At 31.3% G+C, this 14,758-nt stretch overlaps 5 protein-coding genes and 1 pseudogene across 6 annotated transcripts, besides 3 other annotated features; all 6 read left to right on the top strand.

The window, feature by feature from the left end:
• Nucleotides 1-340: 340 nt before the first annotated feature.
• On the top strand, nt 341-2,593 carry TVAGG3_0598330 (intracellular protein transport; the record flags this gene model as incomplete). The annotated part of the gene is made up of 1 exon (XM_001323502.2): nt 341-2,560. One exon carries the CDS (start codon nt 341-343, stop codon nt 2,558-2,560), a length of 2,220 nt encoding a protein of 739 aa, XP_001323537.1.
• An 82-nt stretch (nt 2,594-2,675) lies between these two features.
• Nucleotides 2,676-2,789: a mobile genetic element.
• A 12-nt stretch (nt 2,790-2,801) lies between these two features.
• Nucleotides 2,802-2,826: a mobile genetic element.
• Nucleotides 2,827-3,969: 1,143 nt separating this feature from the next.
• On the top strand, nt 3,970-4,413 carry TVAGG3_0598300 (protein of unknown function, DUF4108 family; the record flags this gene model as incomplete). The annotated part of the gene is made up of 1 exon (XM_051239693.1): nt 3,970-4,413. The coding sequence occupies one exon, from the start codon at nt 3,970-3,972 to the stop codon at nt 4,411-4,413; it is 444 nt and encodes a 147-aa protein (XP_051097517.1).
• Nucleotides 4,414-4,886: 473 nt separating this feature from the next.
• Nucleotides 4,887-5,123, top strand: TVAGG3_0598290 (N-acetylmuramoyl-l-alanine amidase family; the record flags this gene model as incomplete). Its single annotated transcript, XM_051239692.1, has 1 exon — nt 4,887-5,123. One exon carries the CDS (start codon nt 4,887-4,889, stop codon nt 5,121-5,123), a length of 237 nt encoding a protein of 78 aa, XP_051097516.1.
• Nucleotides 5,124-5,588: 465 nt separating this feature from the next.
• Nucleotides 5,589-14,758: part of a mobile genetic element that runs on past the window's edge.
• Nucleotides 5,727-6,920, top strand: TVAGG3_0598280 (uncharacterized protein; the record flags this gene model as incomplete). Its single annotated transcript, XM_051239691.1, has 1 exon — nt 5,727-6,920. A coding segment is annotated over one exon (1,194 nt), but the record flags the coding sequence as incomplete, so codon positions are not given.
• TVAGG3_0598270 (uncharacterized protein) lies at nt 8,987-9,640 on the top strand (the record flags this gene model as incomplete). The annotated part of the gene is made up of 1 exon (XM_051239690.1): nt 8,987-9,640. A coding segment is annotated over one exon (654 nt), but the record flags the coding sequence as incomplete, so codon positions are not given.
• Nucleotides 11,258-12,636, top strand: TVAGG3_0598260 (annotated as a pseudogene). Its single transcript has one exon. A coding segment is annotated over exon 1 (1,379 nt).

The raw sequence follows: 14,758 nt of genomic DNA, 5'->3' as shown, positions 1-14,758 counted from the left end.
AAAAATGATTAACACATCAGTTGATAAACAATGATATACAATAGGTGTTATATTGATTTTATAGCTTGTGACCAAAATGATCGTTCATCGTATTGAGAAATTTTCTAATACTATATATTCAGGATCATTTATATAAATATGAATCTTTTTCGCTATTAGACAGCTACTATTAGAAATTACTGATGAAATATTGTGTTTTGGATTCGAATAACATTATGAAATGATTTTTATATGATATATATTAAGGCAAAATTGATTAACATGACAAAATAGAGATATATCTTTAAGGAAAATAACAACTTCATTATTTCATCGAATTTTTTTTTTCAAATTCCTGCTTATGCAATCATTGAATGATTTCATCAGCTCACTCAGAATGGCTTCCTCAATAGAGCAGGAAAAATACCTCACATCAACAGAACAAGCACATATCCGTGCAAGTCTTAAAGTTTGCGAAGCAAGTCAAAGACCAGTCATCGTATCTAAGCTTATGTTCCTCGATTTACTCGGGCATAATGTTCAGTGGGGTAACACCGAAGTCATCAACTTAATGTCAGATGAAGCTTTCAGCTACAAGAGAATTGGATATATCGGAGCTGCTCAATTACTTGATGCTGAAGATGATATGAACGTTCTCGTTACTCAAACGCTTCTCAAGGACTTACAAAGCCGAAATCCATACATCCAATCTCTTGCTTTAGCTTATATTGCTAATAATGCTTCAGCAGAAATATGCACATCAGTTGTTACAGAGGTTCAACGACTTATGCAAGGAAGCCCAGCTTTCGTTCTTAAAAGAGCAGGCATGGCAGCCGTTCGTATTGTCAGGAAAAATCCTGAATTGTGCGAAACATTCAAGAACTCAGTCCAATCATTACTTAACAATTCATCACATGGCATTGTCATATCAGGTCTTAACCTTGTTATTGAAATGCTTACAATTAATCCAAAACTCTCAAGAGCTTGGGCTCAATTTGCTAGTCCATTAACAAAAATACTTCAAAACTTAATTACAGGCAGGCTCAGACCAGAATACGCCACAGAAAACTTCTGTGATCCATTTATGCAAATGAAAACACTCAGAGCTTTAACATTACTCCACAAGAAGGCAGAAGAAACCGAAAACATCCTCCAAACAATCATAAACAAGTCAGATTTATCATCTAATGTTGGTCGTTCGATTATTTACGAAATGGCAGAGACAGTTGCCACTGTTTCGAAGTCCCAATCTACTTGTGGCCTTGCATTCAACTCAATTGGCCGTTTACTAGCTCTTAATGATCCTAATGCGCTTTATTCAGCCTTATGTGCCTTTGATCGTGTTCTTTCCCGACCATTGAAGGGCAAAACAGATGCAATGGCTCTCCAGCGTTACAAATCCAAGGTTGCCAAGTGTTTAGGTAACGATGATCCTTCAATTCGTCGCAGAGCCTTATCCGTCATTTCCGCCTTGATAGATGAGACCAATGCCGAAACCCTTATCCCAGAAATCCTCGGATACGTCAAACTTTCCGATCCAGATTTCAGAATTGATATCATCTCAAAAGTTTATCAAGCAGCAATGAAATTCAAGGCCAATGACAGATGGTTTATCTCGACTACCCTTGATTTGCTCAAAGAATCAGGTGGATACGTTGGAACAGATTTATTATCTTCATTCTGTGAATTTGTTGGCACCACCAGCGAAAGATCCTATGTCATTGAATGCCTCTCAGCCGCTCTCCAAGACGCCAACTCCACACAGCCTCTTCTCCAAGCCGCAGCCTTCATTGTCGGAGAATACGGAACAAACCCCGCTTCAATCCAAGATATTTCTGTTCTAATCCAACTTCCTAACGTCAAACTCGAGACCCGCCTCTACCTTCTCTCCGCGTTAAGCCGCATTGCCGCCAGAATCGGTGCTTCTCAGGAAATTTTGCCACTTTTGACAAAACTTCAGACATCAAACGACACCGAAGTACAGCAACGCGCAGGCGAATTAGTCCGTATGTTTGAGAAAGGCATTGCCACGACAGTTTTGGCAACAGACGACACACAACAAGACGACAAACTCGTGAAAGTCGATTCGAACCAAAAAGACGACGATGAAGAAGATTTACTTGGATTAGTCATGGACAACAAACAGACGACACAAACAACGACACCAGCAGCCAATACAAATGACATTCTATCATTGATTGCTGCTGCTCCTGTAGTAACAAATGTCGTAAACAAGCCAGTTGTAACAAATCAGTTACCTCCAGGAGTTGTTTACGATTGCGATGCTTTCTTTGTTAAATACAACCATTGCGCAAACGCACAGAATCCGAAACAACACGCCTTGCAGCTTGTTTTCTGTTTCAGGAAGTCTGTCAGCAATTTCTACGTTCAATACGCTGCAGCAATGGGATGGAGACTGCAGGCGCCACAAGGAAAAGCTGGCGATCAAGCGGAACAGTCGACAAAGACTGATGTTGTTTATGTTATGGATGCTGAAGGAAAACCATTCGGACTTAAAGTTAGAGCTAATTTCATCAGCGCTGGTCAGCAAATAAGAGATTTTACACTCGATAAGCAGTGAATATTTATATATAAATTTTATTTATTTTTATTTTTATTTTTTTTTACATTTAGAAGTGTCTCCACTCTGGCTTTGAAGTACGAACAGATAATATTCAGGAGTTAGAGTTTTTTTTACTTACGCCCCTATGACATGGCTTTCAATTCAGGTGTTTAAGGTTAATTTTCAATAACGTTTCACGCCAATTGTCAAAAATTTGAATCAAAGTCAGATGGGCGTAAGTGCAACCTTAAGGCTGAAACTTACCACTTTCTGACATTCTCTCAATATTTTTGACATTTTAGTTTTTTATCCAAATTTTCTAAGGTAAAAAGATATATTGATATTATGGGAGATCTGAATTGTTGACTTTTTTCGTCATCTGAGGTACTTGTACAGATGTTATATCCCAAATGAAGAACAAAGTCTTCAAAGACTACTTGAGAGAGTCTTTGAAGTTTTTCTTTGTCAATCAGATACTGATTTAAGACTTAGTTAATCATCTGAAGTACTTGTACAGATGTTGTACTAACAGATACTGATAAAGGATGAATTTGAACAAAAAAGTAGCATTTAGTTTTCTTATCGTTACAGCAATCCATTAATTCTCTACGTACTCATTGTTTAACATTGGGTTATATTTAAAATGTCTTACTAGTCTCAGAAAAACAATACAAAATTATTGGGACTATCTTCTGGATAGCAAAGAAATATGTAATCATCTTTAAATTCGTGTATATTAATGCAACATAATATGAGATATTTATACATAAATAATAGGAATATAATATTTATTCGTGTATATTAATGCAACATAATATGAGATATTTATACATAAATAATAGGAATATAATATTTATTCGTGTATATTAATGCAATTATTAAGCAATTGCAGCCCCATGCGCGACTAGGACTTGGACAATCCCTTTTGAATTCATTTTGATTGCAATACTAAGAGGGTATTCATTAATTTAGAGAGAATATCATAAAACAACGATAAATATGAAAAGAAAGATAATGAAATAAAATAATGATAAATATGAAAAGAAAGATAATGTAACAAAACAATGATAAATATGAAAGGACAGAGAATTTTATAATGAAAAGTAGTATATATTGCGGGTTTTGTGACTTTTTTTGTAAACGTAAGAATTCATACAATATTGAACGATTTTGTAAGTAATTTTCATAACAATGATAAAAAAATGTATGATTCTTACGGTTTTTATTCTTACGTTTTTGAATAAATCATGATTTAAAAATTTTCAGAATCGTAAGACATTTACACTAAACCCATACATAATGAAATAAAAAAAATAAAAAAATTTAAAAAATAAACTTTAAAAATTCATGTCTTACATTTTTGAATAATTTATTTTTTAATTTGTATGAAAATGAGTGGATCAAGATTCGTAACCGTCAATCAATTAATGGATGCTCTTTCACCAATTCTTGAAAATGTTAAACAAGTAGATGTTTATTTCGATGATTATGTAGAAAGTTTATATTATAAAGGTAAGTTTAATATTAAACTTATTGCTTTTGCATTTGATAATAAATTAATTGAAAATGCAAAAATTTGGGAATTAATTCCAGATATTGAATATATAACAAATATTAATGATAAATGGTTTAAACAAATTCCAACCACAAAAGTTCTTTGTAAATTAATGATCAAAACTGAGGAAAAAGAATTTAACGGGTTTAAATATCATCCAAATAAAGTTTCAGAACTAGAAAATGAAAAACTTCAGAAAAAATTAAACGATAGACTTTCAAATGATCGTATTGAAAAAATAAATAAACTAGCAGAAGTTGCATTTAATAATGAAATATTTGATGAATATAACCTTGAACTCAGTGATGGACTTTAAGTCCTGGGCACTTTGTGCCTTGAGCTTTAAGGACCCGGGCTCAACGAGTCATGATTTATGAAATCAATAATTTGATTTATTCGCTCTTCAATAATTTCTATTCTTTTTGTTAAATCATCAATTTTCATTAATGAGGTGATTCTTGATTGAGGAATAGATTTCAAACTAACCACTCCTTTTATTTTTGAAATTTTGAATCCATCAACTTTAAACATTTTATTCAATTTACATGTTGTCAATTCTTCAAATAATTTTTTATTATTAGCATAATAGTCATTAAATTCATCAACAGATGAAAAAAATTTTATTTCAGTAATTGGTTTAACAACGTTTATTTTTTGTTGAACATTTTCACTTTCATTTATTTCTTCCTCCTCTGTTTCATTTATTTTTAAAATTGGTTTCATTTATCATTAAATAAAAATTAGAATATAAGTGATGAAATATATTTTTTAATTAATATTAAATCAGAAATGGCGGCAGGATTCTTTAAAAAATTATGGGATGGAATTAAGAAAGCTGCAGGTTGGGTTTATAAAAAGGTTATTAAACCTGTTGCAAACTTTTTGGCACCAGTAGCGAAAACGGCAGGAACTATCATAGGTGGAGTATTAGGTACTAAAGCAGGTAATCCGGCGATGGGAGCACAAGCAGGTAACGCAATTGGTGGAATTGCTGAAGGAATACTTAATAAAATAGGGGGTAAATAGTGGAAAAATAAATAAATATTATTTTTATCTTAGTATTGGTTGTAGTCTTTGATAAACTTTTTCTCCTTTATTTAAAATTTCTCTTATTGGGGCAGCTTTTGGTGTTATTGATTCAGCAACGTCACTAATTGCTTCTTTATTCTTAAATATCCAATTCGCTCCTTTCTTCATTGTTTCCCAAACTTTATGCGCTCCTCTTTTTACTTTATCCCACAGTTTCTTAAAGAATCCTGCAGCCATAGTTGATTATTTCATTAAAATTAAAAATTCATTTTCATATTTTAATTTTGATTTTTTATTTAATAATAAATGACGACTAACTATTTGGTGCCAAACACTAAACCAATTAATGGAAATGTGTTTCATTCATTCGAAAAGATAAATGAAATATTCGCAAAGAATGACGGAAGAAGATATTATAGAGAACTTGAAAGTTCATGCTATGACTCTGATGCTCCATATTTTGATGATAAACAAACTCATTTAAGAATTACAAATCCGGCTCATGATGTGAACCAATTAGGTGACACATATATTAAACGCAAAGTTAAAGCAACTCTAGTTTCAAATAAAGCTTTCACATGTGATGCCGCTTTTAAATGTATGCGTTTATTCGTTGGTTACAAATCATCAAATCAAAGCTTTAAACAATTAGAAGTAGAAACCGAAAGAGGTGATGCCGGTTATCTTCAGATGGATTGCGCCCGTGAATCTTTCGCATTTGCAACATATAAACCAAAATCAGAAAGGAAAGTTAAAAAGTTTGTTCATTCGTTATATAATAATGTTCAAAAATATGATAACTCAGTATGTGGTAAATATATTGACCCTTCAGAAGTTTTCAAGAAAGCAAATGAAGAAGTTGATATCACTTTTGATATGATTATTCCGGTAAATGATTTGTTAGCATTTCAGGCGTTCGATGATTATCCTAAATCATTTGGTGAAATCATTCTTAAATATTATGTTTTCAGGGATACTTTAGTATTTTGTCAGGTTGACCCGTTAAGAGTTGCTGATTTACAAAATTACGTTTATGAAAAGATAACTGATGAAAATTATGAAAAGATTATGAATCATGTTTATAAATATGATCGCAAATTCCAACAAATCGGACTTCCTGCCAAATTAATTACAAGCTTAGCCGCTACATCTGCTGACGCAACAGTTGATGACGTTATTATTTCATGCACAAAGATGGAAGTTTTAGAGGATAAATGCATTACACCAGGATACGGTTTAATTGAAGAATCAGTTAAAGCAATACCACGTTTATTCAGTAAGGAAGATCCATTCATGATTCCAGCTCAACATATTGACGTTCGTTCACTAAATGGAGGTTGCATCACTCCTGAAGGTATCAGTTCAGATTTCTCATACGCTCTTCATAATGTTACAGATGTTGTGTTAGCATTTCCGAAGAATGCAATGCAAAGAACGGTTTTAGAAAATCCAATGCTTCGAGGTCTTCAGGTCACTATAGATTCCAGAAACTTCCCCGATCAAGCGATGACCACAGTGGGCGACATATTCTTTACACGTATGCTTCAAGCTTCTGATTTAGATGGAGTGAATGAATGCACGGAAGAATACGAGGACTCATTAACTAGACCACTGAATGATGATAATGGCACGCCATTAGCTAGAACATGGAAAGACCAAACTTCATTCTTATGCACTATTCCAGTTCAACGTGATGGAGCGGGTATATTCTTTGATGGATTAGAAACTTTCAACTCACAAGTTACAGTACAAGTGAAAGCTTATCCAATCATTCAGGGTGTAAATGACACTTACTGTTCAAAGGTGACAAATCCTCCTCAGGTTTGGTTTACTAGGACTACGTATTGGACATGGACACCGGATGAAGGTTTGAAATATCATCCAACAGGTACACCACCACAGTATAGAAGTTCATATGATGAAATATTGATGAATAGAAATGTATAAAATTATAAATTTATTTTTGATTAAATGGATTTAAATTCTGAAGAATTAGCGGGAGTATATAATACATACGTAGATGATATGATTAATGAAGCATTGAGTGATAATAGAAATGCTCTATCTAAGGAAAAATTAATGAAAATTCCATATTCTGAATGTTACTTAAATTCAATCACTGCAGCAATTGGTAAACAAAATAAAGGTAAAACATTAACGATATTAAAACAAATTATCATTATTGCTAACACTTCCCCCATTCACATGTGTTAATTTATATCAACCGTTCAGGTTCACCTTCAGATGATACATTTGAATCTTTAAAGCATTTAATCAAAATTCCAATTATTTATTTATCACAAGAAGAAGCAGAAGATTATTTAAAAAACTTTTTAATGTATAAAGAATTATATAATACAATCAAGAAGCAAGGATTAGAGGATAAAATTATTGATAAACAACGGGATGAATTATTTGAAACACTTTCTATTTCAAATTTTGATAGAGAATTTTTGCATTCACTCATTTTTCTAGATGATGCGGTGAAATCAAAACTAATAACAAATGAGAAATCATATTTTAATCAGTTATTAACTCAATGTCGACACATTCAGTGTTCATTCTTCATGGCTGTTCAATACTTCAAAGCATTAAGCACAAACATTAAATCAAATCTATCAACACTTTTCATTTTCAGTGGTTTTAGTCGTCAACAGTTGAACGTTATGCTTTATCAAGTGAATTTACCAATGAGCATTAATGAACTTTACACACAATATCAACAATTAGGTGAACATGGAAAAATAATAGTTGATTTAAATAAAGGATGTGTTAAATTTGATTAACTTTTTATAATTAATTTTTATTTTTTATTTATAATTAAACATGACAGAAATAGCAAATCTTTTACAGGTTCCATTAAAACAGGGGACAAACAAAAAGGGGGTGTGTATAATAGAACTATGAAAGTTCCAGACGGAATGAAAGAATTAGTTCATATTGTTGCTGGTCTTCAAAAAGATGTAAACAAATGAGAAACGTTTTAACATTACCAGAAGCTCAAGCATATGCCAAACGTCAAGGTCCAAATTGGGAAGCACATGAAGCAGACATTACAGGTCCAAATGGAAAACCTGATGGTATAAATGAAGTTTTCGTTACTGATGGTCGAGGTAATATTAAAGTCATAAATGGTTACAAATTAACTGTATCTGATTATCCTAAACGTAAAGCATATAATGAATGTTATCCTATGCAATTTGATGAAAATGGAAAAGCTGTTAAACAATACATTGGAGAAGGTGAACATGGCCCAATTAATTCATACCGTCATAATCCATATTCATATTTCAATGAAGAATTAAACGCTATTGAAGAAGGACCGGATGGATTACCACAATATGTTAATCAGTTTGATGGTCAATATGCAAATTTGAGACCTGAAATTCCAGCTAAGAAATTCTTTAAAGTTGCTTTATTCGATCCAGTGTTCAATGAACAGAAAGAAGCAATGAAAGCAGAATTTAAACCAATTCAAGTGGCAAGAATTTCTTCATCTTCACTTGCAGAAGCGTTCAAGGAATTGATAAAGAAACCACTTTATTCTCAACAAGGTTATAACTTTGATTTAATTAAAGAAAGTGATAGACGTAAATTAGAAAAATCAGATGGTTTTAAGAATGCATGTAATGAAATGATTAAAGATATTGTAAATGATGAAATAAGACTGGAAGAAACTCAAAGCAATATCAATAACATTATTGGTGCAGTTACAAAGAAAGTATAAGCAAACAATGATGAACCTTGGGATATTACCGTAACAACTAAATAAAACTTTAAATATATATTTTTCTTTTTTTATTCAATTATAAATGAGAAGACGTTTCACAAGTCAAAAGAACACTAACGCAAAAGCAGAGATTACGGTTGGTTATAACGTAAATGATGATAAATCACGAATTATTCAAAATGTTAAAGTTAATGTTAGCCCTGAATTAACAAGGTCAGCAACTCAACCAAATTTATTAACTCGTGACTTACCGAAGAATGAGGAGAATGAAGAAAACCATGAGAATGGAGACCCAATCATTTTATCTGAACCCGGTAAAGAACCCGTTGAAATCCCCACATATCCAACATACCCCCCACCTCTTTCATCAAACATCGAGAACCCAGGAATATACGATTCCAGTCGCAATGCGCCATATAAAATAGACATTAATTCTGAATTAATGAAAATTTACCGTGATATAATAACTGATAATTATGATTCAATAATAAATTTAATTGATCAATCCGGTTTAATTATTTTACCTTATGAATCATTAATTCACATTATCGCCATTCTTTGTGATGTTCAAGATTCAGACGTTAAGATTCAATTTTTCATAGATGATGAGGTTTCATGCTGCGGAACAGTTGCAAAAATAAATCCTATAAAGGATATTAGCACAATTAAGATATCAAAGAACGGAACAACAACTGAACTTCATTTAACATATAATGATATTTATAATAAAATAGTTGATGAATATAAAATATCACTTGAAAAATTCTTTGTTAAGGCTATTTAATATTCAAGCATTAACATTATTGAATAATAATCCTTTGAATCATAATCAATAATAATTGACCTTTCACCAGTTTCTATCGTTTGTTTTATTTCTTTTTGTTCCCCACTATCTGGATCGGTCATTGTAATTGTTTTTGTTATAGTATCAGCTTTATCTTTAACTTCAATCTTTTTTCCATCAGGATATTTAAACCAAAATTCCAAAAATTCGATATTGTCAATCTGTTCATATTTTAATCTATCAATTACATTTTTAATACCATCTGAAAATCTTATGAAATGGTCATTATATGGGTTTGATTGAACTAAATTTGAATGAAGTGAAATATAACCCGATGATGAATATGACATTGACTCATATTTTCTGAAAACACTGAAATTTATAACATGAATGAATTTCTTATTCGTTGAATTTATGAATTCTTGAGGTAATCTTATTCTAGTTTTATTTATCACTGGAAAATAACGCTTTACCATATTTTTAATCGTAATAAAAATGTCAATTATCAATATTATTTCGAATAATAGTTGTGAATTAAATTTAACAGTTAGTGGAATTTATAATGTTACTCTCGTTTCTGTGAGTGGTAAATTTAATCCCATTCTTTTAGACCCTTCAGATTATATATCATTTATTAAAGATGACCTTGAAAAAACGTATGATATGTATATAAATAATGTGATAACGAAATGGGATATTAACACAATTTTAAGTTATTTAAATGAATCATTTATCGTTTGGTATGAAGAAAATTTTAAATCAAAACCTGATAAACTTTTTGAACTTGATGAAATAAATAACCTTATTAAATTCCCGCTGAAAATTAAATTTTGTACTCCTCATCTTCGTTCATTGTTGGGGATATTAAATTTTGAAAAAGATGTTGGGGATGTTTTGTATTCTGACACTGGTTCCAATTTCATTTTAATCAAATGTGATAAAGTTAATACCCCAATGAGATTTTCACATCAAACATTAGACCCTAACTCTTACCCATCAATACAAAACATTTTATCCATCAACTTAAACATATTTTCTTTATCATATCCGTTTCAATTATCCGGGAATTCATTTATTCTTCATTCAAAAGATTTATCAAATATTAAATTTAGAATAACTGACCTATTTGATTGTGATTTAGAATTTATGAATGAAATATTATGGCAATTTCAAATAGAAAAAATAGCTGATGAGATAACAGATTAAATATTTATTTTTAAATCATAATAAATGATTAAACAACAGCAACCACAGCAACTTAAGGCACAGACCATTACTTACGCCACATATGCATATAATTCAAAGACGGCAGAACAAACGCAAAGGTTGAAATATGGAGATTTGGAGATAGTATTGAAAAATGACCATTTTGAATTCGTTTGCAAGGGTGGTGCAGTGATATCAAATATAAAAGAAATTTTATTTATGAATTCAAAAATTAAAGGAATAACGGATGATATAACATCAATTCCACCAGAAGAACAAAGATATTACGCATTAAATGCATTTCCTAAAGTTTTGAAGATTGGAAGATTTAATTTAAATGAGGAATTCATAGAAGGTTTCCTAAATGACATAATGAAGAAGGCAGATAAGGAATATGTGGATAGTGAGTTAATGAAGAAGGCAGATAAGGGACTTGTGGCTAGTGCATTAATGAAGAAAGCAGATAAGGAATATGTGGATAGTGAGTTAATGAAGAAAGCAGATAAGGAATATGTGGATAGTGAGTTAATGAAGAAGGTAGATAAGGAACTTGTGGCTAGTGCATTAATGAAGAAAGCAGATAAGGAATATGTTAATGAAAAAGATAATGAAATTATCGAAAGGGTTGAATGGTACCATGAACGGACATCGAAGATTTTAAAAACTAAAGCTGATACAGGATGGGTTTCAGAATGTTTAGACCTTAAAGCAGATAAAACTTATGTTAACGATGAGTTAGAGAAGAAAGCAAATAAAGAATATGTGAATGAAATATACCAAAGTTTGATAGGAACAACTAAAAATATTGAAACTATTGCTGGTGACTTTTCCGTCTATGAAGAAAATAAATATTTTAGAGGGCAATTGGTACATTCCTTAAAAATGGTATGCGTGTAAACTCATTCCGAAAAAATAACAATGAAATGTATGTAAGTTATAAAAAGAATGATGACACACAAGTTAAAGTTCCATTAGACAACAACTGTTACTTAAACTTATATGGAGACGAACAAAAGAAATATTTAAGAGTTTATGAAATGACGGATATGACATTGTCTAACGTAGCTCCAGTACCGTATTATTTCGACTCTGGAGATGATGTCAGAACGCCGCATGTAGATGAACAAAAGCAAACATTATATTTAGATTATTATAGATATAAAAGATATAATGCAAAAAAAAACGAGAATAGTATATTATTATATCGATGACAAAAATAAATATTATAGTCAAGATTTTACATACCCTGAAAACATAAGATTATATTATAAAAAATATTCTGACACAAACCAGAAGAAACCCGAAATAGTTACACTATATTTTAAGTTCAAAAGAGACAATCCTATATTATCTCATATGTTTGATTTAATGAACCCAGTAGGTTCTATTTATACATCTATGGATGTGAGAGGTCCTCAAGCAATGTTTGGTGTTGGTGCATGGGAACAAATAGTCGACAGGTTTTTGTATTGTGCAAACTCTTCAAAGGAAACAGGGGGAAGTAAAACGATTACAGGTGAAAATTTACCTGCACACAGTCACTACATAGATTTAAGTACATCTCAAGCGGGTTGGCATAAGCATAGATATTGGATTGGTCAGGAATGACAAAAGGTAAAGGATATGATGTTAAAGACAACGTTAAGTTTGCCATAAATTGTTACTGGAGTGACACTCAGGGAGAAGGAAACCATACACATCGCGTTTCAGGATATACACAAACAACGGGACAAAGTAAAGATTACATGCCACCATTTATGACTGTATTCGCATGGTATAGAGTTCAATGAACGCTCAATGTTTGTGAAACAAACTTTAGGAGCTCCAAAAGAGCAAACAGCATAATTTAAATTTTTATTTTAGTATAAATGAAGATTCTACCATATGGTGTTATTGGAAGAGATAAAGATGGAAACCCAATATTTGATCCAAAGTTAAAATTAAAGTTACTGACAAGACAACAACTTGAAAAGTTGCTGAAACCAAAACAGAATGAAAAATGGAAAATGAGAAAATGAAGAAAGAAAAAAAATTTAAATTATGCAATTTTATTTTTATCATAAATGACCAAATTAATTAAGCCAACTATTTCTAAATTAATGATACCAATGAAATCATTTCGTGGAGTACTTATCCAGGTTCTTCACAATTAGCCGGGTAAGTGTTGTGACTCAAGGTGGAACATTAGCGAATCCATTCAAATTATTAACTAAAGATGAACTTAATAAAATGATGATAAAATAACTGATAACAAAATTTTATTTCACTGCTACCATAAAAACAGGTGAAAAAACAGGTGAGATCTCACCTCTTCACCTAAATTATATTTTTGGTTCAAAGCTTCCACGAGAGAAAAGATTCCTCATTCGCTAAGGATTCCAAAAATGAAAAAATCATTGATTTCGGCTGAGAAAAAACAGCAAAACCCTTCTTCCACGGGAATAAAGAAATAAAGAAGAAATAAAGTAAATTTTTTATTTATTCCCGTGGAAGATAGAGCACTTTTATGACACTTTTTATTCACGACAAACAAGACAAACAAAGAAAATAAGAAAATACGGCGCTGTCGCGGTTCGAACCACAGACTCTGACCCCTCCATAACACCACCTTTGACCATTGTGCTACGTAGCCTGTCGACATAAGATTTTATAAATTGCATATTTGACGTAAATTTATTTCCCAGTTATTCAAAAATAATTAATTATTGAATAACCTAAAAACATTAACGATAAAAATAAGTGATAACAAATTTTTATTTTTATCATAAATGAATACCCCACAAGCTCAAAATTTACCACGAATCATAACAAGGGAGGAAATGATAAAAATGATGCAAGAACATGTTAAAAATAACAAACCACTAAAACTGAGAAAATGTGGTTATGCAGTAATGATGGAAAGAGAGATGTTGTCGAAGAGGAATAAAAATTAAATTTGGATTGAGTTTAAAAATTCATCTTTATTAAATTCATCTCTTCCAATCAATTTATTTATTCTATTAAATTCTTTTATTTTTGCTTCACTCAGTTTAAGGATTGAACGGTAAGTTTCTAATTTTTCGATTATTTCTTTCCTCTCTTTATCGTTTTCAACCTCACCGCATTGTGGCTTCTTTTTGTAATAGCATATTTTTGATTTAATTCTGTTAGTTTTTTTTATATTCATCGTCTGGACTCTTGATGCTTCTGTCACTCATTTCTTACGAAATAAAAAAATTAAATATTATTTAAATATAATGGAGTAATAAAATAAATCGGAATTTCTATTAATTTATTGTTAACCTCAACTAATGCATTGCCGTTAATATATCTAACAAATTCAGCTATTGTGTCAAATCTTCGTCTTCTTTTTGTCATTGATTTATCAGTTTTTCCATAATCGAGATGAATCAAAACTTTATCCCCTTGTTTAAAATTCATGAGCCCGAATTAATTTGTTCACGTTTAACATCATTCAACCTTTCCATTTGCTTTCTAATATATTCCCATTCTTTTGAAATATCATTTTTCATTTCCACCGGTTTCATGTTTATTGTTCTATGCCATGTATTATTGTAATAATATACTAACTGCTGTATGATGGAGTCATGATTTCCATCCCAGTATATCTGACCGTTAACCCCTAACGCATCTCTAAGAGTTCTCATTACCGCATCAACTATTTTATTATGAAACGTATATGGAGAGGATGAAAAGTAAAAATTAATTTGTGGGAAATAATGAGTCATAGCTGCCTGAAATCCTTTATCACCATCACCCCTGATATTATCTACTCTTTCATGATCTAGTAAGTATTGAATAGCTCTTCTTGTTTCCTGTTCTGTTTTCCCTTTCACTGGAATGCAATATAAATATCTGGTGTTAATGTTAATGGCAAATAAATAAGTAACGTTTCCTTTTGAATATTCTAAA

The sequence above is a fragment of the Trichomonas vaginalis genome, chromosome II, assembly GCF_026262505.1.
Source record: "Trichomonas vaginalis G3 chromosome II, whole genome shotgun sequence".
In the NCBI taxonomy this organism is placed as follows: Eukaryota; Parabasalia; order Trichomonadida; family Trichomonadidae; genus Trichomonas; species Trichomonas vaginalis.
The sequence above is the reverse complement of the archived record's forward strand: the minus strand, read 5'-3'. Positions and strand labels throughout refer to the sequence as shown.